This window comes from Egretta garzetta, unplaced genomic scaffold, assembly GCF_000687185.1.
Source record: "Egretta garzetta isolate BGI_Z169 unplaced genomic scaffold, ASM68718v1 scaffold272, whole genome shotgun sequence".
Taxonomy (NCBI): Eukaryota; Metazoa; Chordata; class Aves; order Pelecaniformes; family Ardeidae; genus Egretta; species Egretta garzetta.
Genome location: NW_009258966.1, coordinates 804909 through 829901, shown reverse-complemented (window position 1 = coordinate 829901; position 24993 = coordinate 804909). Strand labels below are relative to the sequence as shown.

General features: G+C 37.1%; 1 protein-coding gene across 2 annotated transcripts in view; it reads left to right on the top strand.

Annotated features, from left to right (window-relative positions):
• HSD17B4 (hydroxysteroid 17-beta dehydrogenase 4) overlaps positions 1-20848 on the top strand; it is a 61317-nt gene extending 40469 nt beyond the window's left edge. For both annotated transcript variants that reach the window (XM_035890206.1, XM_035890205.1), the window contains 7 exons: positions 1099-1168; positions 4537-4643; positions 4939-5025; positions 7459-7548; positions 9458-9596; positions 18384-18511; positions 20370-20848. In XM_035890206.1, the coding sequence (XP_035746099.1) occupies positions 1099-1168; positions 4537-4643; positions 4939-5025; positions 7459-7548; positions 9458-9596; positions 18384-18511; positions 20370-20459 (711 nt within the window). In that variant the 3' untranslated portion in view covers positions 20460-20848. The remainder of the gene's footprint in view (positions 1-1098; positions 1169-4536; positions 4644-4938; positions 5026-7458; positions 7549-9457; positions 9597-18383; positions 18512-20369) is intronic.
• Positions 20849-24993: the final 4145 nt, after the last annotated feature.

Below are 24993 nucleotides of genomic sequence, written 5' to 3'. Positions count from 1 at the left end.
GTTGAAAAGCTCTTGTCATTGGAATTCGTGTTCAATTGGTATAGTCCATCATATAGAACTACTAAATTCTTGAAATCTTCACTAGAGTTAGTTCACATGATGTATTGATTTTCCCTGTACTTTTGGGAATGTTGTACTGGAGAGTACTCCACAATCATTTAGTTGCTGGATTTCACTGGAATCTGATGACCAGGGAGTAAGTTTTTTGTCCAGAAAGATGCATAGGTTGGCTTGTCATGCCTCTTGTATTATGGACTGCTGGCCACTGTACACGTACAAGAAATACAAGTTTTGATAATGAAAATAAATGCTAAAGCCACAGAGAGACAGAAAACTGAAGTACAGTAACCATATTCATAATTTCACAGGTTTATTCACATTCACAGTATATGCAATGCACTAAATCTGTAATTCTCTACTTTTTACTAGTGAAAGAGGTTATTTAACAGGAAGCAAAAGTCTTCTAGAAAGCTTGGCGTTACTTCGGGGTTTTGTTCATTTGTTTTTTAATATAGGGACCAGCTACCCATGAAGAGAAGTATATCACAGTTAGTCAATCACATCACTCCTAAAAGGGAAGAAGAAGAAGGATATTTCTGATTTCTGTAAAATGAATCAAATATTGAAAAAGCATGGTAGTGTGTGTGTTTAAAAATAAAAGTTTCATATGTAATTTTTTTTTTTTTTTTATATTGTGGATGAATCAGTCATGGGAGCACACTCTCTAAAATTACACTTAAAGCTAAAGAACCTATGAACAAATTCTAGAAAATGCATTACTTCACTGTTGCCAAATTTTAGTGAAGCTGGATCTGTGTGTCAGGAGAGTAGATTGTTTCTTCCTCCCATTAAGGAGTTGCATTATATTCTTTTGTACCAAGACCACACACAGTTCTTGGCATATTTCCCTGGCGCTTTGGCAGTTTGCACAATAACATTTAATTTCTATTTTACCTGCTTTTTTGTGCAGTATGTTATCTAAGGACTAGTAAAATAGGTTGTGATAGATTTGTTAATCTATCGTAAGTTTTTTAATGACTCCTGCTCATTTCTGCCAAGCACAGCTAGCCTCCCATTTTTCTTTCTCTGTTTCTGCAGGCTGCCTTATATCGGCTGAGTGGGGATTGGAATCCTTTACATGTTGATCCAACTTTTGCTGCACTTGGAGGTGAGCTGAGAGATACCACTGTATTAATATTTGGATGAAGGATGATGTAAATGTATTTTTAATCTTCTTATCACTTAGTTTGTGTATCTTTAAAAAGCTGGAAAAAACAGTGCTGCTTTTATAGTTGTTCTTAGAGTCACCATTAGAAGTCTTCACAGTTATGTGTGACACTTTTAAGCACTGTTTCTTGTAGCTAGGGTTTCTTGTATGCTTGGAATCTACCTACAATGGAAACCTGCCTCTTACCCTATTTTCCTTTTAGAGCTTGTTTGTTGCCACTATCCCATCTTTACAGGCTCTGTTTCATAAGCAGAAATAATTGACTATCAAAAGCTTCAGAAGAAATTCCATAAATTCTTTGATAGGTAATTCTTTCAGTCTAAGTAATTTTGAGATTATGTTGGTCTCGGTGGAATTTTTTGTGCTTCTGTGTAGTCTTCTCAATCCCAATAGATCTCAGAAGTGTGGGAGAGAGGGCGTTTGTTAGCACTTCTTTCATATAAAATTGCTTAACTGCACCTCTTGCTAGCACAGTAGCTTGTTCATTTATGTAATGCTTCATCCCAAAGCAACAGACCATAGGTGACATTAACTGATTCTTGCAGAGATGTAATTACTAATGAAGGGTCTGTTTTCTTAAATATCTGTTGTAAAGGTATTTTCCAGAGTTCTTTTCAGGCCTTGCTAGTAGTATAGTGTGATTACTCCAGGCAGACAGCAATTTGATTTACTTAAGACATTTTCATGAATATGTATGCTAGCATCATAAACCTTACATGAAAATACTGGTATGTAATTGTTGATCTGCAGTTTTCTGGTGACTCCTTTTTAATATAGAAGTATCCCTGTATGGTGTTCTTACCGAGGTAGATAGAGAGAGCTGTGCTTCCTTGTTCAGGTCACGTTTAACATACTTCCACAAATTGTCTCCTTTCATGAATGATACTAATTGTTTGGTTAACTCTGTTTTCTATAATTCTATGTAAATCTGTGTTAATAAATAATGATAATCAAATATCAGAGTCCATAAAGAGATTTCTCTGGTTTATTAAACCATTCTGTTTGTTTGTTCAGCTGCTAATTTTGCATAAATATTTAGATGGAATCACCCAATTATTCTTGAAGATGCTGCAGGAGAAAAATACATGTTTATAATTGAAACCCCAGTGTTTAAAATAATGATAATAATCCTATAAAAACCTTACAAAAGAAGAGGAGTAGAAATGTTCTACCAGGTCAGACAAAGAGCACTGGCACTTAGACACAGTGGAAAAATGAAATTAACTCTGTAGATGAGGTGGTGCCTTTGTCACAACAGAGAACTGCTGCACTGGGCTTTGGAACAGTGGCAGTCTCCTACTAAAATAACTATACTAAATGTAGATTCAAACAAAGGAGAAAATGACTGTAGAGATATTGCTTACATATTTTATCTAGTTATACAGAAGCTTTTTTCTTTGGCCATATTCACACACTTTCTTGTCTTTTATCTCTGTAAATGTTCTCGTTGACTGGCTCTCACCAGCGTAGCATGCACTGGAAGCAAGCATTCAGCATAATGTGCTCAGGTTGTTCCAGGATTATTGTTAAGCCTTCCTATGGGTAATGTTTCAGAGGAGATATACTACATGAAAACACCTGTTTATATTCTTATGCCTTTATTCCTGTAGCCTGTGAGTTTTTCCAAGATGGTAGAAAGTGAAGGCAACACTTCCATTGTTTTCATTTTGAAGTCTAGCTAAAAAGTAATTTGATTGCCTTATGGATTTTTCTTTGAGTATGCATTAGTTTTTATAAAGAAAACACTGGGGAGAATACGACTTTGTCTCTTTCTGAGTTCTGAAGACAGTGGTGGTTTTTGGTTCTTGCATGGTGAATTGAGTTAAGCTTCTAAAGAGCTAAATGTCACTGTAACATTCTTTGTGATAGATACTGAATACTGATACTGTTACAGTAATGCCAGTAATTGACTGCACAGTATCTTTCTGCTTTCAGAAATACTCTGTGCACAGTGTACAAAAAAGAGATTGCTATTAAAAGCGTGCATATTCAAATATTTTACAAGAAAGAAATGGCAGAATGATCAGAGTGGAATACTTAACAGCGAGAAAACAGACTTTCGTTACTTTTAGGCTGTCCTTCTGTCACATCACTTCTCCTAACCCAATGAGTCAAAATTTCTGTTTCTCATCCTTACTCCTGCTAGTCTTGTCTTCCCTTCGGGCTGTGTCTCAGAATTCCCATCTTTACCAGCATTGAATCCTAGCGGCTTTTTTGTCGCTGTCTTGAAGGTGGTTTCTTTATCTTCTGATTCTCTGCAGGCTAGACTTTCTCCTGTCTCCTCTTTTGTGTTTCTTTGGTTTTCCTTTTGCTTTTTTCTCCTAGCTGTTGTCCCTTGGGACAATTTTTCATGCTGTGTAGATGCTATGAGGAATTTTTTTAGAGCTCAGGAAAAACAGACTGGCAGCCAAGAGTGGCAGATGAGTTCTAGGCAAAGCAACTGGTTTCAGAGACAAAGCTGAAAAGACCTGTCTCGAATCCATGGGCTGTTGCAGGTGTGATCAATTACTGTTCACATGCCCTGTCAGGTCAGAGCAACCTGTTAATGGATCAGAACATACTCAGTGAAAGTAGCATCTTTAAAACTTAACTGTTGCACTTTAGCAAATCTCAGGCCAGTTTTCAAAGGTTTATTTTGTCAGACAGGACTGGAAAAAGATTTGGCAGTATCACAAAGATTATCCTCTGCAAAGGTTCAGCTCCTGCTCCAAAGCGTAGAAGTGTGAGGAAACCTGTCCAAAAATGTCAGTATAAACAAAACACTGTGATTTTTTTTCCTCTTTGTTGTTAGATGTGTTCAAAATGCCTGAAATTTTTTCAGTTTTTTTCCCACTTCTAAGTAAAGAAAAGTTAATCCTGAAGTGTGCACTATATTTGAAGACTTTTGGCAACTGTGAATAGGAATTAAAAATGGGAGGCATCAAATAACCTTAATATCTTAATAATTACCTCTTACCCTTGATATGCATACTTCCATGTAACTGTGTATCTGGTGTACTTACGCATGTATACTAAACAGCTGATCATTTTTCATTTTGTCACCTCTACAGACAAGGACTAATACTACTTGTGAGCCTTACATAGCATAGGCAGCATTGGAGTGCCAGTCCTCAGGGAGCACTTTACTTTGCCTCAAAGTACAGGAAACATGGTAACAGACACTTTCTCAGTGAGATCAATTAGATTAAAAAGAAAAAGGATTAAGAATATTATTGGAGGAAAATGCTATGAATAAGATAGAGATATTTGTATAAGCAACATGAAAACTCCTACTATTACAAATGCTAAAATGTTACTTTTTGAAATAGGATTTAAGAAGCCTATACTTCATGGACTATGCTCCTTTGGGTTTGCTGCTAGAAACATTTTGAAGCAGTTTGCAAACAATGATGTGAACAGATTCAAGGCGATCAAGGTCTGTGTGTTCATTCTTTGCAATTGATTTTCTTGATTTTTCTGGGTTTAGTATAAAAAAAGTTCTTTAGGGAAGGAAAAGGCTTTTGCACTGTCTTAACTGCCACAATTGCTTTTACTTATTGCTGCATGCATTTTAATGCCTCTGTCTAGTATGTTTACTTAAATATTTAAGCTTCCTATATTGCAAGTTGACTAATTTTTCTCTTTGCTTTTTCTTATTTCAGTAGAACCTACGCTTTTAAGCTTTGCGTGTAGATCTGTTCACACACACACATTTTTCTTTTTTTTTTCAGGTTCGCTTTGTGAAGCCAGTCTTTCCAGAGCAAACTTTACAAACAGAAATGTGGAAGGAAGGAAATAGAATCCATTTTCAGACCAAGGTCAAAATACACTCACCATTGTGGGCTTTAAAGAAAGATGGTATTGGTTAAAAGACTGGGGATATGAGGGGAAGCAAAAAAAATGGCTATCAAGCACACCATTGAAGAAGCTTTTGTAAAGAAATTAAGTGAATAGAATGCAATATTCTTATTTTATGGTAATCTTTTTACTAAGATTGCAATAAAAATACCATTATACTCACAGGACTTAATACACTCCTTTTATTAAATAATATGAGAATTCATTTCACGGTATTGCATTTTTTTGTCTACTGTGGAAAAGCAAAAAGCAGTTATTCTCAGGTCAGCCTAGTTTGTACTTGTTTCTGCAGTTAATCATAACATTGTGTCTGCATCTTTTTAAGTATTTGTTTATCTTAAATCAACTCCTGACAGTGAGTTTATGCAGGTAAACTTTACAAATTTAGCTTAAATTGAGTTAAACTTAATCTGCATCTACACAGAACAACTTAAAAATGGAAGTTTCATAGAAGCAGGACATAGTAACTACAGTAAAATATTTTACAGTTTTATAAATTCGGTTTTTCCATTATTCTGTTTTCTTTGGCATAGTTATCATTTTGTGGGGGTAACCTGTAATCCTCTCCTACACTTGGTAGGATACTTAGTGGAAGCTAAGTGTGAAATATTCCGCATAGAGGCAAAAAGTAAATTCTCATCGCTTCTGTTCTAGCATCATATGACACTGTCACTTTCTTAAACTATGATTTGCTACTGCTATTTGTCAACATGTGTTGGCTTATACGGATGCAATTTGCATTGCCTTGGCTGGCCAAAGTTTTGCAACTCCATCTCTGTAAAAATGTAGCCAGCTATTGATTAGTGAGTAGTACAGCAGCAGGGATAGTTGCAGCTGCAGGGAGGATTGAGCAGGCAAAATTAAATGAGAAGAGTCATCATTAAGGACATAGGGTTGCTGTTTCCACAGGAATACAGCTTTGTGGAATACATGTTGACTGAAGGAGGTAAATTTTGTTTGGAGAGCTGATGAGCGTTAGCAGCTATAGGATTTCAGAATAACCAGGTTGAGGCTGCCATGTACAAACTCTCTACCTTTGGTTACTAGTAGTAAACAAGACAGTTTGGTGCCTCAGATGGGCTTTGGAGGTTACTGTATTGGAGATGGCATAGCTATGTTTGGAAGGTACTACCACTCAGTCCTGGCAGAATTTCTAGACTTTTGGTATTTACTTTTGAGGGTTTGCACGTACAGTGTAAATTAACAGAATTCATGGTATGCCCTTTGGAATTTGTAAACAGAGTGGGATGGTTTGTTGTGTTTAAAGGCTGTTCTTGTTATTATGCTTGGTTTAGTCATTGCTAATATGTAGAGTTCGGGGGGATTTTGCTACAGGGTTGGGGATTTTTCCACCACAAGTGTGGAGTAATTTATATTGAAGAGAAATTACAATGTTTAGCAGGATAATAGAAACCACATTGTTTCAACAGTTACAGATTGTGCAGAATTCTGTTTCTTATTGCATGTTGGATTAGTCTGAAGTACAGCCATCTTTGTACTTGTAATAAACTCTGGTTAAATCAAACTAGAAGTAGGCGTAATTTTGATATGCTGGTTACATCCATTTTCAGCATTGTTTGAAGTGCAGTGGCAGCAAGTGACAAGCTGTTAGGCATGATTTGATTAGTTATTATGTAGTCTTTCTGACTTAATTTCACCTGTGCAATAAGCTAGACTGTGATGCTGGGTATCCCTCTGCTTTAGCAATTTATTATATAACTCTATATGCATTGTCAGTGAATCATTTTGCCATCTTCTGTTTGCTGCCCTAAGTCAGAATGGTTTGTCAGACCCTTTAAGAGACTATGCCAAAATGAAACCCATTTTCTTCTCTGACTTAACTATTTCAAAAAAATTAAAATAGAAGGGAAATCAGGTATTTTTAATCTTTCTGGTTTTACAATGCTTAAAAAATAATTTCTAGTGCAAGTTGTAGTGTAAGGCATCTGGAGATAGTGCAACTGTCTAGATGAACTCTTGACAACTGCCTATCTGTCTCAAGGAAAAGCATTTTAGAACACTGCCTTCCTCAGAACTATATTTGAAGTAGTATTAACAGTAACTTGTAACATTGGAAGTAAATTTTCAGATAAATAAGGTTTTTCTACCATTTTGTGAACAGGAAAACAGCACTGTATTTTGGTATAATTTCTCAAGAAGCAAATAATTATTTTGTTTGAAGAGCTGTTTTCAAAGCATAGTATACTAACCTGCCTCAAGACTACAGCACATTTATGGGGTGGGGTTTTTTTTTACACTGGAACTTTTATGTTTTCCCTTTTCTTCATCTTTTCTTCACCTTTAAAATGTAAGGAAGACCCCTTGGTTGCCCTTCTGTTGTGACTTTTTGTGAATACATTACCTCTTTAATAACATTTTTTCCCCCACCACAGGTCAAAGAGACTGGTGAAGTCGTTATTGCAGGGGGCTATGTGGATATAGCACCAGCCTTGGATAAGCCTTCTGCTCAGGAGCCTCTGAAGGTAGGGGGAGGCAATAAAAGTCTTAACTTGCAAAGCAGCATTGATAGGCTTTATTTTCTGTGAAAAGCATGGGGAAAATACTTAGATCACTTATCAGTCTTACTTGCAGTACTTAGATGAGTATATGAAAAACACAACACACATGTTGTTGAAGGCACAGGGGTTCATGGATCTATTTGAGGAGAAAAATACAGACATTTTAAGATACGCAGGATGGCTGATGAAGTTGGAAGTGCTTGATGTCAATTAAAGTGTTAGGATAAGCACTGTGCTGTAGGTTACAAAACAAGAGAGGCATGCATCAGTGAGGGCCACTAGTTCTGAACACTTGCATAACTTAAGATTGAAATTAGTCCCTATAATTTAGGGCTGTACCTGTAAAAGAAGCATTTTGGTTTTATTTTGTAGATGTTGAAGATCAAACTCAGTATAAGTTGTAAAAGTGTGTAATCTTCCTTTCTCGGTTTTTTTTTTTCCGAGAGACATGTGGAGAGTGGCAGGGAAGGTATTAGAAGAACAGAAAAAATGAAAATGAGAACTTGTACTCATATGAAAAGAACAGTTTTGTGATTGAATCATTTTGAAGGAAGTCTCTGATGGCTGTTTGTGGATGTGGTTAGGCCTAACATATGATCTGCACTCTGCATGCATGCATTAAGCCTTGGATACTGGACTTGCCACAAAAGACAGAATTGTACATGCAATGCTGAGTAATGTATGGGTGCACAGTGCATTGCCTTAATAAACTATTATCTTTTTTCCCCTATTGATTCCTGTCTGCAAAGGGTGAAACTTTAATGCGTTGCAGTTTTTGAAGTACTGAGGTAGTGACATTCATATAAAGCTGTGATATATTCCTGGAACCTGTTTCTTTTTGCTGGTTGTGTTTAGTCCTCTGACATTCTGAACTGTTGCCAAATCTGCATTTGAGGTTCAAACATATCATGTAGAACTTTTCAGTGAAATAACAGAGATTTTTTTTTACCATGGGCAGGACAGGGTTTTTTTATTTTAAGCTTACTCTGAGAAATTAAGGTGCTTTGGTAGAACTTTGCTGACAGGGGTAGACATCCACCAGGGGAAATTAGCCTGAGAGAGTGAAGATTGGCAAATTCAGGTGTCATTGGGAACTCTGTTACGTAATGGAAAATGTTAGGCTTAACCAAAGAGGTGACAAGTATTGCATTCTGGTGTTCAGGTAGGTACAGCAGAACAACTAAAGCTGTGAGAACTTCTTTGCTCCAATTGCAGTTAGATTAAAAATGTCACTGGAGCAGCTTCTTAAAATGTAGCGTTTTCTCCAGTACAAATATTTCTTAAAGAAAGACAATGAAAGGCTTGCAAAAAATACATTTGGAAAAGTTGCAAATGTATATGTAGCTAATCCCACTCTTAAATGATAAACATATTGAGTCTACACTTGAGTTCTGACTGTGGTCATAGTGCAGTGTGTTTTGAACATCTTCCATGTCAAGTTAAAGTAATGTGCTGGTAAAAACATCTTTGCGTTCTAAAAACTAACATGCCATTCACCATGGAAAAAGTGGCAATGGTTATCCTCCAAAGGGAATAAAGGGCAATTTGGAAGCCCTTAGAGCCCTAATTATAAAACATATCTTAAACTGTAGTGATAAATGACAAAAACTGCAAAAACAAGATTTGAAATAGTTCTCAAGGAAGTGTCCGTGAAGCATTTTCTGCTTCAATGTACTCTAATGTTGACAGTTGCTAGAGGTGATTGTTTGTGGTGGAAGAAATCTCAATTGCATTTAATAATTCTGCAATAGAGACTTTCCTGGACACAATGTTTGAAATAACAGACATATTTAGTACCTTTTAAAAGGAGTTTCAATTTTAAAGTCTTCATACTCACACTCTCTCTTTTTTTTTTTATTTTTTTTTTTTTAAGATTGCAGGGCTGCAGAGTGACCTTGTGTTTGAAGAAATTGGTCGTCGTGTAAAAGAGATTGGAAATGAATTGGTAAAGAAAGTAAATGCTGTATTCCAATGGGACATCACTAAAGATGGAAAAACGGCAGTGCAGTGGAGTAAGTTGTAGCGTTGTAATGCCCTGGTGCATTTTTGTAATGCCCTGGTGCATTTTTGTAATGAAGTGAGATTAATTATAGTCATTCTAATGAAACTGATATCTTGAAAATAAGCATAAGGTAGTAAATGGATATTCACTTGGACCTAAAAATCTGAATGTATACTGAATGCACAAATGACAAGGAGGTCAGGTAAAGTTCCATAATGGCAGTTACTAACCGCTCTAGGAACAGACTTCTGTAATTTGCCTATTTAGAGGTAGGCATAGGCAACCATCCTCTAGAATTTCTGTGCGTTCCTATTTACATTTTCCAGAATGGACTGGCAGTGCACTTAGAAAAGCAGGCTAACTTAACCTACTAGGAGCTCTGTGTTGCAGTAGTTAGTCTTCTGGTGATGTACACACTAACTAATCTAAAACAAGTAAGTATTTATTTCAACTGCATTGTTCTTGTCACTTCAGTGAAAATATAGCCCAATTTTTTTCCATTCAAATTTTCTGAGATCAAGGTTTAATGAAGGTATAATGATACCCATCCTTTAAGCATGGGACTGGGTTGACGAAGTGAGACTAAAGCTTGTAATAGCAATGGGTCAGAAGGTAAGTGTTTCCTGGTAAAACGGATTATACAAGTATGTGAAATGGTCTGATGGGGGCAAAACCACTTCCTCAAAAAAATTTTCTTGTGCTCCGTTTATAAAGACGTGCTTTTGCAAAAAGCAGTCTAATTTTAGTAATTGGATATATTTCATTGTCTTTGGAATTATTCAGAGTTTTTTGATGAGGTGTTCCTAAATGGTCTGTTAGGAGAATGTAAAGTTTTTTTCCAAAGGGAAAAATCATAGTCAGGTTATAACTTCCAGGCCTTTGATTTTTTGTGGAGGAACTCTAGGGTCAACAATTTTTTGGAGTCAACTCTGTCCCTTCAATGACTGCTTCATTTTGATTGGTCTCAATGCTTGGATCCGGTCAGAACAGTTTTGAGGGAGATACAGATGAGGTGGGCTGCCCTTTGACAGGCTGAAGGGGGAGACTGACATGTTGGTAGGTCAGATCAGGTCTGTGTTGTCTTTTGTCCCATAGACTGTGACTTTTTTAAACTATTGTTTTTACAATGTCTGTTCTTAATAAACAGTTATTGCATTTAAGGAACTGCTCTTCCTTTTAGGTTTTCCTTTTAGGTTTAGAAACCTGTAATTTCACTTTCTCTTTTCCTGATGTTAACCAGCAGAGAAAGACTGCTGTTAAGTTTCAGGAAAAATACCAAACATAAATTGATCAAGATAGTCTGTTCTACTTGTATTGCCTTTTAAGCAATTTTTGAAGGATAAGGGGTGATTTCCACTTGTATAGCAGTTAATCAATACATTGAATATACCATTGTAGATTATGCAGGCTGAGTACATACACATCAAAATGAGAGGGGGTTAAATACTGCATAATTCAACTCAGAAGAACTGTCTTAAAACTCACTAGTGCTCTTAATCTTTCCTACCGTCTGCAGTTTTCCACTTTTACACTCAGTAATGTAAACAATGGGCATGCGTAGAACCTGGACAGAAGGCTTATGAAGTCTTTACTGTGTTCATGCTTACACTTTTAGAACATATATTAGAAGCGCATAGATTAAACTCCAACACGCTTAAAGTGGATACTTGTGTTTGTTAGAAAATCACTCTGTACACCGTCAGTCATGTCTATTGTTTCATATGTAACTAAATGTAATATAAGTGATGGTCTATCTTCAAGATGATTTATCATTGTCTTTTATTTTGGAACTGTTTTGTTTGTCGTCTAAACTCAGTATTACCTATGTTCAAAAAATGGAGGGACAAATCAATGGAAGAAAAATCTGATGAGGAATGTTGAAGACATTAATAAAATTTCTCACTAAAGAAGACCTTAAGCTGCAAACTGCTGAATGCAGAACAGGCACACTTAAAGATTTAGGCCTGAGAAGTGGCCTTACCTGCCTCATGAGACCAAGTTTTATTAGAAATGGATGTTTTTGCCATTGTATCCAAAGAGAAAGAGAGAGAGTACTCCTGCTTTGAGTAAATCAAGAGTCAGCCTTGTCTGTTTTTCAAACGAAGCTTGTCCTCTCTTCTGTTTCCTACTGAAACAGTGGCAGGAAAGTAGTGCCTTCTTCCAGTGCTTATTTCCCTAGCTGAAAGGTATTAAATAGACATAACTTTTCGTTGTCTTGTTCCCTCTGCTTCTGTTGCAGTGAACAATATCTGTACTTTTATAAGAATTTGGAACTACTTAAAGCTCCCTGTGGGATGGAGGGTGGAGGAGGTAATCTAGTATTTTAAATGTTTCCTGTTGCTGAGTGCTATTAGAAACTTAAATAAAACATTTCCAAAATCTTGGAAAAGTTACTGCAAATTTTTGTATAGTGTGGTCAGTTACTTCAAGCTTAGGTGTCAAAACAGTGGCTAGCGTTTATGAATTACTGCAGTCTCTATGGTGTAGTAAATACATAAGGCTGAGTGTAAATATCTAGATGGCAAGAAGGGTGTGGGAAACATTGCTTACTTTTCTCATCAGGAATATTGGTATGCAAGTACTCCCTTTATATATCACTTTTTCAAAGAACTTCTGTGTCGTCTCATGGTTTTCTGAGTATTTTGGTGTGTCTTTGAAATCTCAAGCAGTTAAAGGATGAAGAAAGCAGGAGTTGGTTAATATTAAAATAAAACCATTAAATTAAAATTTTGCTTATTTTAAATATTAAATTGCAATATTAAAGTATTAAAATGGTTATGTAAACTCACTGGCAGAGTGTTAGCAGTTGTGACAACTGTATTGTCAACTCTCACAGTTTGTCCTTCTGTGGATTAAAAACATTCTACTGTTGCTATTTAATGGTAGATTTCTAATGGCAAGGTATATGTATCTGCATGATGGAACTTTTATCTTGGGGATTTTCTGAAACCATGAATGACTATTCTGGTCATTAAGAAAAACCCCAAACACAAGGCAAAAAAAACTAACCTTCCAGAGGCCAGCATTCAAGATTTGTAAGCAATTGCCAGCTTAAATCTTTTTGCTTGTTTGAATACATTATTATTCAGCACTCAAGAGCATTATCATGTACTGTCTCTTCTACCAGATGGTACCATAATTCATTTTGCATGGCGAATGTGGAAGAAGAGCGTAGTTTGTGGCTTTGCATTCAAAGGAAGCTTTCTTGCAGTTAAGATGCTGTTGATAACCCAAAAGATTTCTGACAGACCTCTACATGGTCATCACCGAGACTTCTGTAATACACATGAACGATGACATCCAGTTTAGAATATGTAACATTGACAATGCCATTTACTGACTTGAATGCTTTACTTTTTCTATTGTTAATGGAATAGACACTTCTGTACATAATTAAAAATTTTAGCCTTTGACAATTAATTTTTTACTTTAAAACCAGAAGATTATATTAAAATACTACCTTTGCTATAGCTTGAATTTAATTACGTGTTACTATTTTGCCTGGGTTCAAACCTGTGTCAGATTTTAATGTTAGTCAACTCTGTCAGTAGAATTGCACTTCTTTACACTATATTTAAATTTGGCCCCTGATTATTAGTTGATCTTATGTGTCCAATAATTTAAAATCAGTTTTGTAAATGCTATGCTAAGTTAGATTATAAAAATTTTGAATTATCTTTCTCTTTTCTTAAAAGAAAATTGCTGATTTGAGAGCTAGATCACATAACATACATAGCTACAATAAAGCAAAGAGGAAAATGTGACATGAAAATTAATTTAGAATTCAGTTCCTGTGGATGAATACTGCATACTCCTTCAATGTATGGTCAAAATTCTTGACATTTGATCACTGAAATGACTGAAACGTGAGGAGGTGGATTATTTTGGGGGAATTTTTTGTTTTGTTTTAAGCCTTGAGTTGATGCTAATTGTTTAATTACCTATCTTCTTTTTAGGCCTCTCTTTCTAAGGGTCTCCTGGGCCTTCACAGGCAGTTTGTGGTTCTCTTGGGCCACCTGCTAGGCCACTTTCCTTTCCTAACTTTGTTACATAGCTGTGCTGTCTTGTCTTAATTTTTTGACTTGTCAGTTTTTCACAGCTTTGTGCTGTTGTGAAAACTGTAGCAATTGACAGCACTAGAAGCAGTCTGGGCCCCACAGTTCTTTGCTGTCTGACTCAATGATTGAGCCTCTTAAGATCTGGGAGGAGGCTAGGAGGGAAGCAAACAAGAGAAAGTAGTTCCTAGTAAGGATCACTGTGAAGTTCGTTCTCATGTATGCAGTTGTTCGGGTGTTTTCCAAACTTCCAGGAATTAAAAGGGTTTTTTTAAATTTATGTTTATTTTTAGTGTTTTGTTTTAAATGCAACTGTAACCTTTTGGTCTCTATTTTCTGCAGTACACCAAGACTTTTGTTTATTACTTTAAATGAAGCGGGGTTTTTGAATTGGGTTTAGCTTTTGTTGTTACAGAGACACTTTTTGGTGGTAGCGCTAATGTTAGTAACACTAGTCTGTGTAATTAGCGATGACCTTTACTTTTATGTAGTTCTCTGTGGATGGTGTGAAGCCATGGGGAGGTGTAGAACCATTGATCTTGCACTCAGGATGTGAAATTTTGGACAGCTCATTCGCTGCCTAAACAACGTTGAACTGTAGCCACTGACAACTGGTCTTAATTAGTGGTTTTTCTCTATAGAAGCAAGCTCTTCTAATCCTCTTAAGAAGGTAAAGCAATACAGATTTTGGCAGTATCAAAACCTAAGGAATAAGCTCAGTGGTACTGGAGCTATATTTTCTTATTTTTTAACAAAATTCTTAATTGAGACTCCCCAGCTTTGACTTCTCCAGTTGGCTTCACTACCTAAAGCATGCTTTGCTTTCTCCTGCATATTTATTACTGTACAACAATTGCCTTTGTTTCCAGTGGTTATAAAATATTTATCTTTTTTTTAGAGTTAGGCTACTTAATTTCAACTTCTCTTTCCACAGAGAAAAGACATTGCATTGAAATTTGCTAGATGATAGTTAATGGCTCTCTAGAACAGCACTCAGAAGAGTTTACCCATCTGTTGCTTTTCAGTATGCTTCTGAAGGCACTGCTGAAGGCAGAAGATACTTCTGTTCCTTTCTAGTTCTCAGAAGAATAGAACTTTGTTAGGAGAACTGGGGAGAAATCGTGGTTGATTGTGAATATCTGACAAATTACGGTGAAACTGCTTAATAATTTATGATACAATATGACTTCAGGCAAGGAAGAGTGGGTGACACTTTGTTCCTTTTGCTTTGACAATGAGCCATCTATTGCAGTTACTTATCCTTGGTAAAGCAGAATAAAAACCAAAACAAAGAAAAAATAGTCTGACCCCTTAGTATTTCTCTCCTGGAAACGGTAAGGCACTCTTTGAAGGCAAAGCAAAACCTGTGCCCCAGATCTTAGATTTTTAAGCCACTTGGCTACCTGCTGTAGAATGTCCATGTCTAGTATTTAGCTTGTATATATGTGATTTTTTGGGATGGTTTTATTATTTCTCTGACAACAGCTTCTTATGGATGATGATAATTCAGAGACACTTAATTACTGTAATATAACACATGTATACAAGTAAAAACAAAAATTTGAAGGATAACTACTGTTTCATCCACTGCAACTGCTTGATTCTGCTTTTCTGCCAGGTGTGTAATACTAAATTTGTACATATTTAAGAAGCTAGTTGATTTTTAAAAGGGACTTCAGCTTTAAGTTTGTGTTGTCACACAAGGTATTGAGGAGTACCACGCCTGTGTTTCAGACTTGTGGTTTTGTATGGAATGGATCAGCCGTGGCTGGGAGAAGAGCTCTGTCTGTAGCAGCCATGGAGGCCTACATGTTCTCAGGAACAAAGAGCACTGGAGACAGCTTAAGCCTACTCATCTGTTACTGCTAGCTGTGGAGCCGCACTAGCAGCATGTGAGGTAGTCGCCTGACAGCTGCCCAGGCTACCAGCCACCTGAGCACTGACATAGCCATGCCAGTACCAAGCCATTGTCAAACTGGCTGCTGCAGTCGTAGTGCAGCGTACAAGCTGCAGTGACGTGACGGTAGCTATACCCAGGGGGATGTGTATCCAGGAGGTTTGTGTAGAAGACATGTAGAAGAGATTTGCATTGAGACCATTTCCTGCTACAGCAGGCAGCTGTGTTACATAGCTTTATCTCATAGAGTTGTATTTTACAAGAAGGCACCTCTCTGGTCATTTTGGAAAGCTAGAATTTTTTTGCTCTGATGGTTGGAATCTGTTCTGGTATTTGGCTCATTTCTTTCATTGCTAGGTTATATCCATTTGTCTGTGTGCCAGTGCTGTAGTTAGTCTCAGTTGTCATCTGAATACTCTAGGCTAGGTCAGGAGGCGAGAAAAATGATCGTGTATGTTTCTAATACTATTTTTTTTTTTTCCCCTGGAAAAGAAAAAAAAAGAGCAAGGTTTTGGGGTAGTTTCCCATTCTTTATAAGGAGGGCACTTTCTTTCTCTCTTTAAAATACCAAAATATGGTGTAGTTTGGATCACTCTACAGTGTGATTCACCAGAATTCACCCACTAAGGGCTTACATATCAAGTTTTGGGATTTCATTTCTTCCTGTTTGTTCCTTTGGGTTTGGGTTTTTTTTTTTTGGGGGGGGGGGGGGGTGAGGGATTTTTTTGGTTGGTTTTTTTGTGAAAAAGACAGTATTTGTTGTCAGAGCTGTTTTCTTTTGTGGCTGCTCTGCTCTTTCTTTTTTTCTTCCTTAGCAAAAATCTTAATGCTCTTTAAAAATAATAAAGAGGAAATGGAAATTGTATTGTCATGCTTTTGAAAAAGGAATATACAGTTAGATTGGTCCTTTTTTTTGGAATTTCTAACAAGTTAATTTGAGGTGGGTTAAGGATATGATGTGATTAAATGTAATGGTTTTGCCCATGGTACCATGTTTGTGCGATGTTTACAGGCATATTTGTGCTTTGAGAGCTTACGGTTAATTATAGATGTGGATTGATAAGCAATGCTCTTGAGACTTGGATAGGAAATGGAAGAGAACAGGGATTGTAACAATGTTAAGTGTGTACTATATTCAGATTAAACTCTAGACATTGTTAGACCTTGTCTGAGTCATTACACGTTTTTAATTCTAACTTTTTGTCATCTGAACTTTACACTGCAGAGACTGAGGGATGAGTATTATCAATGAGATATATCAAAACTGCTTTTCCAGTCAGTGCTGAGTAGAGAAGGAGAAGAGGGTCTGTTGTGTCTTGGGAGATGTTATGTCAGGCTTTGAGCTTCTGGGTTCCCTTCTGGAACAGTCTGGGAAGGGTAGGGACAGCCAAAACCAGTAATGCATGCAAAATGAAACACGAGAAAGGGACTCATCCTCTTTTGATTTTTAAGGTTTGGAAGTGATTAAAAATAAATTATTAAGACCTGTAAGCATCCTAGAAAGCCAAGTATGTGTTTTGTGAATTTATACATGGGGCTTGCTGACCAGTGCTATTTGGGTCAAAGGGAGCTCGGTTTGGCTGCATCATGGTTTGTAACATTGCTGGTGTTTGATAAGGGGTATATTTTAAAAGCGCATTGACGATTAAGCTTGGTTAGTTAATCTGAGGAGGTGGTATCCACGGTGAAACTTGCAGTTCATGATTCAATAGATGATTTTTTTTTTTAAAATTAAATAATAGCCTGTGCCTGCATAACCTACAGGAACAATGTTTAAAGGCTTGCTTAAGATGTTAGACTATACAGAAACTGTTGTGGATCAAAAGAATGTTACACAGCTCCTACCCACAAATGTAGAAGGTATAGATTATTCATCTGGTGCTCCGTAATTTTATTTTCTTTCTTCTCCTCTTATTGCATCAAGTTAGTGATGTCCATTAAACCTGTTCCTGAAATAATGAGAAACCAGTTGGCAGTGTTGATATTGATTAGGTAGCCATGTTTCTGTGATTCAAGATGTCATGTCCTTACGGGAACATCCACTTGAATAATGATTTTATTTTGCGCTTAAAAAGATGGGATGGGATGGGATAGGAGGGGGGGGGGGGGGGGGGGGAGGGAAGGTGAGGGAGGTAAGAGGAAAAGGTGTAAAGGGAAAGACTGGGAATTTGCAAAATCTGAGAATGATTTGGCAGAGCACATCCTGTCAAAATATTCTTCTAAACAAATGACACAATAGCTGATAGTGTTAGCCTTGTAATAGATTATTTTGGCAGGTCATTTGGTGTGGGAAAAGAACACTCTGAAGCTCCAGACACTTTGAGGAATTTTTGGCTTTCCAGAAGAGAAAGACGGATATTTGGCAAGGCTTTAAATGCTCTGCATGAAGCAGAACAGGCTATATTGCCTGTGGGGCAGAACAGGGAAAATGGAGCAGCATGTTTGAACACCACCACATTTGCCTTCTCTGAATATAGGATGCTGTTTTAAAACATTAGAGCTTTATGACTAAGTTTAACATTTTTGTAGTAATTGCACTAATTAATATCCTGCGAATCTTAAGTGTTGTTTAAAAATGGTTTTTGCCATCTATTCAAGAATTTTCAAATGGCAGTCCTTGCTGTAAACCTGCTCCCCCAGGAATATTTTTTTTTTCTATTCTAATCTCAATTGTTTTCTTTCATTAAAGCAGAATTAAACCCCTTTAATTTTCTAAGTGGCTGTTAGCTCAAGATTTATGTTTAGACTGGACACTTCATAATAATAGATAAGGAGAGTAGTGTTCTTTAGACTGAAAATTTTATCTTTGTTTTCAAATAAAACTATCTTTCCTGTCTCTTCTCAGCAATTGACTTAAAGAATGGCTCTGGAGCAGTGTATCAAGGACCTGCAAGAAGTTCTGCTGATACCACCTTCACTGTCTCAGACGAGGTTTTCATGGATGTGGTACAACAAAAGACCAACCCCCAAAAGGTAAAACCTGTGCATCACAGACATACACGCTTGCACGGGGGCATACTATTTGCCTTAAAGCAAGCTCAGGTTCATGACTGTTTGCATTCCAAAATCTGCAACAATGGATGTTTTGACAGTGCAAACCAGAGTCAGATGAGGTGTAAGTGCATCATTACCTTACTCTGAATTAAGTCAGAAGACATGATGCCATCTCTATCATCTTGAGACAAAGATACCTCAAATGACATAAAGATGGACAGTACAAAGTTAGTTGTTTGTTTGTTTCGTGGCACCTCACAATATGTGATTTGCCAAGTTAGGGCTTGCCAGTTTTATCATTCAGGGTATTTTGGCTGCTGATGTTGCAGGAAGTTGGTATTTGTTGCAATATTCTCATTTACTGTTACTACTGCAGCAAAGAGAAATCTCAAACAATGCATTTATGTAGATCCACTGAAACTGGTCAAAATTCACCCAAACTAGGTAGATTTTTAAGTGAAAGAAAGATTTAAGCAAAGTATGTAATCTGGGTCTGCACTTTCAGCTTCTTGGAGTAATCAACTGCTTGAAACTGCTAATTTTGCTAATAAAAATGCCTTGTGTAAAAGTAAACTAAACTGTTACAAATTTAATATGTCAGGTTACGGATTAAAGCTTGAGCAAATGAAAACTTTAATTAAGCTCATCATATATCAAACAGTTCCTTTTCTTTGATCCCAAGCAGAAGTTACTGAAGATTTTGATTATAAAATTGGAGACTAACAATGTTGGCAAATGTTTGTTACAAGTCCTACATACCACATGAGCAAATCCTTTGTGACCCTCTGTATATAGCAAGCATAAAGCATAAACAAACAAGTTGTTGACGTGTAATCTTCACAATGCTAAAGAATAGCGATTGCAATTCAAGAACATTATCTATTCTTAGGCATTAGTATTTCCTTTGAGTTTCTGTGAAGTTTTTCATCTAAAGAAGCTCAAAGCATCTATTCAAATCCTTTTCTGCTGGCTCTCTCTATTCCTTATTTGAATGTATTTCAAGTTAATGGGACTATGCAAAAAAAAGCATATTGTTTCAGAACTTTCAAAGAGCTTTCAACTTGCAAAGCCACAACAAAGCAAAACTAGTTTTAAAAAAATACTGAACTAGATTGAAACAGGGTATACAGCTCTTTGAAGTAGGGACAATAAAAATGTAATATACCAGCATTTCAGTGAAAAATAGTGGTTGATCAATGATTCTGCAAATGCAATGAAATCTTGTTTAGTTCCTGTTTGTTGTAATATGCTGTATATAAAGCCAGTGCATTTCTTTGGAATATGCATGTGCATATATTGTGCAAGTTCCTGTTTGGATTTGTTACAAATTTGAGTGAGTAGCTGACCTTTCCGTTAAGCCTTCAATTTTCATTAGATGGCCTTTTCATTCCATTTTCTTGTTTCATATAAGGACATACGAATATCTATAGCATAGGGAGGGAGGACTGGGAGATTTATTTTTGAGCCCTGGTGAAGTTTTGCCATCAGCTTCTGTGAAGAAGTTTGTCTTATACCAGGAGTCCTCCTCTGTGCTATATGTAGAAAAGAACTGGAGGCCACTGAGATGCTTTGTACTTGCTTTTTTTTTTTTTTTCCCCCTGGGTGATTGACTTGGCCTTGTGTGCACTCAGGATAGAAAACTGTGATTCTGGATGCTCTTAAAATTGAACTTGGATGGTTTTCTGCTAATAACCAATGGGCATCGTGCACCTAGTGCTTTCTGCCAAGCACTAAACATCAGCACTTACCTTTGGCTTCTTGTTTGGTTCTAGCAACTTTTGGATCGTGGGTGAACAGATGAATAAATTTTTTTTTCCCCCTCCTCTGCTTTTTGTAGGCATTCTTATCTGGTAAACTAAAAGTGAAGGGGAACCTCATGATGAGCCAGAAATTGGAAATGATCCTGAAAGATTACGCCAAACTCTGAACTGCTTGATCATCTACCACAGCAATGAAGAACTTCAGAAGACAGAAACTTCTACTAGTTCAGAGCCAATGATTGAAACATTTGCAGGCTACTTAACATCAGTGTACTGATTCATTATACTGCTAATATACAAGCCATTTTAATTGCCGTAGACAGAAAATTATGAAAAGAACTTAACTGTTAATATTGTCGCCTTTTTCTTTCTCAGTAATGGTAGCGAATCATTCTTTTCTTACTGTACACCTTTAAATAAAATGTATGTAGTTCCTATAAAGGTACATATATTTCTATATTAATTCTGAAGAAAATTAAAGCAATACTCCTCTTTGATATCTCCCTCTATGTGTCTGTCAGTCTTCATTTATATTGCCTGAGATATATTGTTTAATGTCTATGAATCTACCTGGTTTATTATTAAAATGAACATTATTTTTTGTCTTCAATTCTCATGATCCCATTAAAACAATTGGAAGATGAAAGTCAGTTCTATTTATTTACATCTTGTCATTACGGGGTTTTTTGTGTACAGGAGAAAGCTCTTGAACTTTAGCTCTGCCCACCTTATTTAGGCAGTCATTTTTACATAAGTTACTCTTATAAATTACATGGAAAGTGGTAAGCATTAATTCTTCAGGGGAAACCTTTTCATCTGAGAGGTATTACACTTCACAAAAGGCTGTCACCCTAGCCAGATTGTTCTTCATGTAGATTCATTCTCATGAGGGCCAGCATGATGGCAGCAGGGAAACAGATAAGAGTGAATTCCTCATTTTGTACGTATGGCCAGAACTGAGACAACAGCTGTGGCTGTATGTTTTCCTGAAGAAAGCATGCTCTTAACCACTGATTGTCACATGAACACCTGGAAATTTGTTTTCACAAATGTGACCAACATTCTCTGTGCTCAGTGTCTTTTTTTCTTATTCAGACTTGTTCCATGTTGATACCTTTTGAGGAATTCAGGCCATCTAAGGCTTGTCTCCTTGGTCAGAATGACAAAATAATTTTGCTTTATCTTAGAGGATCGATTTTTTTTTTTTTTTTTTTTTTCTTCCCCCAAACTGGGAGGTAACTGCCCTGACTGTGTAAGTAGACCAAGTAAGCCATTAAAGAGCTGCAGGTGAATCTGACCATTTAAGGATAAATTCTATGTGTAATACACAAATCTATTTTTTGACAGCTGTACTATCAGCCATGCTTCGATTCAGGCAGAGAAATGTGAGTCTGAAGTATGTCAACAAGTATCTCACATGAATTGCATCACGAATAGATGGGAAACAGAACAAACATGATGTTCACTACCTCAGAGAGGCCGTCCAGTAGAAATGATTGAAGAAATGTCCTTTAACCACAGCATTTACCTTTACAGCAGTCATTTCCCTATCACTGCCTGTACTGCCCAGCTTCTATTTACCAAGCAACTTTGTGACTAATAAAGGTGTCCTTTTACTTTCTCTTAAGAAATTGTATGAGAAAGACTGATTGCAGCTTTGTATGTTTATGCATGCACATGCTGCACCAAAAAAAATAGTTTTGTACATACATCTTTCCTGTTTATAAGTATAATGTCATAAAAAAAATACATGTATTAAGAAAAAGGAACTATGAGGAACTAACTTTGAGTCTAGGAAATAAATTATCAATACATCTGTTTAAGAATATGGTATTTACTGTAGGTAACATGGTCTTGAAAATTTACAAGGTCATTTTTTTCTTAGCCCCAAAGATTGTCTGAAACCTTAAAGCACTGCTGTACAAGGAGGGAACAGACTGCTAATAGTGGGGTTTTTCCTCCCCTTTGGAAGTGGGAAGCAAAAATACTCAGGCAGGGGACACTGGCACTGTTGAAACCTGTTGCAAGTTAACAGGTTGGAGTTCAGTCCACTAAAGAACATCAGTTTGCTAACTGCGTTGGGTGAGGATGAAAGAATAACCCAAGAACCATACCAGTTGTAAGTATTCTTGTGATGATTTCTATCCTGCGTCGTTTCAGTTGGACACAAAATCCACATGCTTCAGTTGCATCCCCAATACTGGCCTTAATTAAAAACACAGAAGATACACCCCAAAGTTACATGGGTGTTTGACATACGCACCCTAGACTTCAGCCTGACTTCAGCTTTTTCCTGCACCGTGACTTGGGTCATAGGTGTTAATCCTGGGTGGAACAGAAAGTCCTCCCTACTTTACTATGAAAGGCTCTTCCTTTTGCTCTCCTTACCATGGCTAACTGAGCACACCTCTCAGTATTGTGGTAGACTTTTCGCTAGGAGTACAATTCAGGTGTTTAATTTTTTCATCTGCTTTGTGGGCTGCATAGCCATTATGAACGATTTTGGCATGTTGGGTTGTCGTGGTTTAACCCAGCTGGCAACTAAGCACCACGCAGCCACTCACTCCCCGCTCCCCCTCAGTGGGATGGGGGAGAGAATTCAGGAAAAAAAAGTAAGACCCTTGGGTTGAGAGAGAGACAGTTTAATAAGAGAAAAGAATAACAATAATAATAATGGTAAGAGTATATATAGAATACACAAAACAAATGATGTACAATGCAATTTCTCACCACCCGCTGACAAATGCCCAACTTGTCCCGAGCAGTGATCACTCTCCCCCCAACTGGCTAACTCCCCCCGAGCATGACGTTATATGGTATGGAATAGCTCTTTGGTCAGTTTGGGTCAGCTGTCCTGGCTGTTCTCCCTCCCAGCTTGTTATGCACTTGGCTGAGCAGGAGAAGCTCAGAAAGTCCTTGAGCAGTCTAAGCACCACTCAGCAACAACTAAAAACATCAGTGGGTTATCAACATTCTTCTAGTACTAAATCCAAAACACATCACTCTTCCAGCTACTATGAAGAAAATTAACTCTAACCCAGCCAAAACCAGGACATGGGTTCATGCCTACCCCAATGTATTTACCTTCAGAATGTTCTAGTTAGCTCATGCTAACTAGTTACTCAAACCGGTAGTGTTGAGGTTCAGGTGACTTTGCTATGTTGAATATGTATATGTACTTGCAGTCATTTGGAGGTTTTGCGTTTTGTTTTCTTCCTAGTGTGTGAAAAACCTTCTGTTGATGGTTGTTGCTAGCTCTTAAGAGTAGTATTCTCAGAAACAAGTAATAAACCCAGGTGTCTTTAAGAGAATCCATCCAAAGGGTTGTTAGCCAGTTTGATATGTGGTTGTTCCAGTCTGAATGATTCTCAGCTGCTTTCATTTACAACAGCATCATTCTGTTTTGGGGGCTCATGTTTCAAACCTGTCCATATCTCTTTCATCTGGAGTGATTTTGGGGACCTTTCTTATCATTGAGGGGCAGCAGTACCAGTACAGAGTTGCATCTGTTTCCACGCAGGACCTAGAGATGTGCACCAGTAAGGCACCATGTTCTTTTCAGGGCAGGGGGGTAACTTTGAATGTTTTTTCTTTGCTAGGGATAAGCGCCATTGCCTTGGATTGCAAACCCTCGCTTGTTTGCCTAACATCTCAGATGGCTCTCTAGTGATATTTCTAAATTCTCTAGCAAATAAGGAGCCTTTTGCAAGCATCTTAGCAGTAAAATCCTTAACAGTGCATGTGTGCATTCTAGTGTTTTGATTAATTCTGTATACATGCAAATAAGACGCTGTCTGGACATCCCTGTAAAGTCTGGACATCAGACTTCGAAGCAGTTGCAGGTAAGAATTCAGTTGTTTGTCTTTCTGGAATAATTGAGTTAGTGCTAAACCTGGTTGTGTAAATTGGTGTGACTTTTAATCACGGCACAGTATTATTTTATTTCTCTTTTTCCTTCTCCTCACATCCACTACAGTCTTCCTGCTGGCTTGAAATTATATCCATCCTCCAAAAAGCAAATTGCAGTTCCACTGACGTATGTCCTCTTCAGTCATTTATGGGTCCTCTAATTAAAGCAGGCGAGCAGTAATAACGGATGGCAAAAGTTATATAAGCTTTCTGTCTATTCATATTGGCTTCAGAGAAGCCTGTGTTGAATTTTATGCTTTCTAGTCACTGGAATTGTTCTTAATTAGTTTATTTCAGAGGAGTTCAATACACCTTCCAGCTGTCATTGATAATTACAGATAACAGCTCTTTAAATGTTGACAAGTGCATTCATAATCAGAGAATATTAAAATGAGTAAAGTGGGGTAGGAGCAGAGGCATGAGAGAGAGGTGAGCTTGAGCACCTTCAGACAGAGAAACTTATATGCTGTCTCCTCTGAGGCCTATTGCCACCTTCCTACGAGCAACGCGCTCCTAAGGGTTATTTGTATTCTTGTCTGTTGGGCTGAGCTACTTGTAAAAATGACCGTCCCTCATCACTCAAGAGTCACCTTGATAAATTAAAATACTTTGTAAAATGGAAGAATTCAGTGGTGTAACAAGTAAAGTATTCCAAGCTGGATAAATAAGCATTTTTAAATAGTTTAATGGACTTTTTTTTTTTTAATAAGGCTCTTTCATATAATGCAATATACCCTGACAGAGGTCAATGTCACTGAAACTGTATCTTCTGTTACACTCCACAAGCCTTAG